Here is a 1048-nt window from a genome sequence, read left to right on the forward strand (position 1 = left end):
AGCCTGAGGAGAATGAGTCAACGTGAAGAGTCATAGTTGACCGGCCTAAGGACTCCTGTCCGTCCAGGGCTTAGTCAGCAGGCCCGCGGGGTTCCCTGGCTGACACCCGGACTGGGCTGTTGCCTTTCAGTTCAAGCCGTGGAGAGGAACTGAGAGGACAGAGCTTCCAAATAAGTTTTACTTCCTCGAAAGATTTGATCCCGAGGTCTTAAGTTCAGGATTTGGGCAGGAAAAGCGGTCGTGCCCCCCCTCCTCCCCTCCACCCCGCAACCAGTGGCAAGTGGGCGCAGTGGGGGCTCCGGCCACTCCTTTCGAAGTGATGGCTCGGCGCGCTCCCCAGTGTTAGCGGCGCCGGGCAGCGGGAGGGCTGCCTGCTTCATCCGGACTTTTCGACTTGCCACCGCCGCCGCTTTTTGAAACGGAAAGGGAAAATGGTGGGCGTTGAAACGAAAACGAAATAAAAAGTCCGGCAACTCGCCCCAAGACCTTCCCTAAGCAAATGAAGCGTTGTGCGTGCTGAGCCTGCAGTTCCAACCTTCGGGGAAGATGGGAGGACAGGGCGACAAAGGGCACGGTGGGCATGCTGGGCAGTGAGTGCGATACAGCCACCCGGGCGGAGGAGCCGAGGACTGAGGACCGCACGCACGCCAGCACGCGAGCGCCTTCCTCTCCGAAACAGCGCGCCCTCCCGTCCACCACGTGACCAGCTTTTTTTTTTTTAAATACATCTTCGCCCTTAAAAAAAAAAGTAAAAGAAAAGGGGCGGGGGAGTAGACTCCACTTCCCAGAAGCCTCTCGTTACCCACGCAGCCGCAGTCCTGCGCAGGCGCCGCCAGGGCCAAACGGACACGTCCGTCACGTGGACAGTAGCCGGCCAATCCGGTTTGAATCTCGTTTTTTTCCTCTCACCCCCCCTTCAGGAGCGGTTGTGCGATCAGATCGATCTAAGATGGCGACTGTGGAACCGGTGAGTATTGCCTTTGCCCCCCACCCCCACCGGTCCCCGCGCTCGGTCTCCTCTGGGACGAGGGGACCCCGCGGGACAGCG

The 1048-nt window shown here is 59.6% G+C and overlaps 1 protein-coding gene across 1 annotated transcript in view; it reads left to right on the plus strand.

Moving 5' to 3' along the window:
- The first annotated feature begins 900 nt into the window (after positions 1–900).
- EIF4E (eukaryotic translation initiation factor 4E) overlaps positions 901–1048 on the plus strand; it is a 37934-nt gene continuing 37786 nt past the window's right edge. The window contains exon 1 of the mRNA XM_045284120.1: positions 901–967. Within this exon, the coding sequence (XP_045140055.1) occupies positions 950–967 (18 nt within the window). The 5' untranslated portion in view covers positions 901–949. The remainder of the gene's footprint in view (positions 968–1048) is intronic.

This window comes from Echinops telfairi, unplaced genomic scaffold, assembly GCF_000313985.2.
Source record: "Echinops telfairi isolate 266 unplaced genomic scaffold, ASM31398v2 ScPeMD7_7468;HRSCAF=8506_0, whole genome shotgun sequence".
Classification (NCBI taxonomy): Eukaryota; Metazoa; Chordata; class Mammalia; order Afrosoricida; family Tenrecidae; genus Echinops; species Echinops telfairi.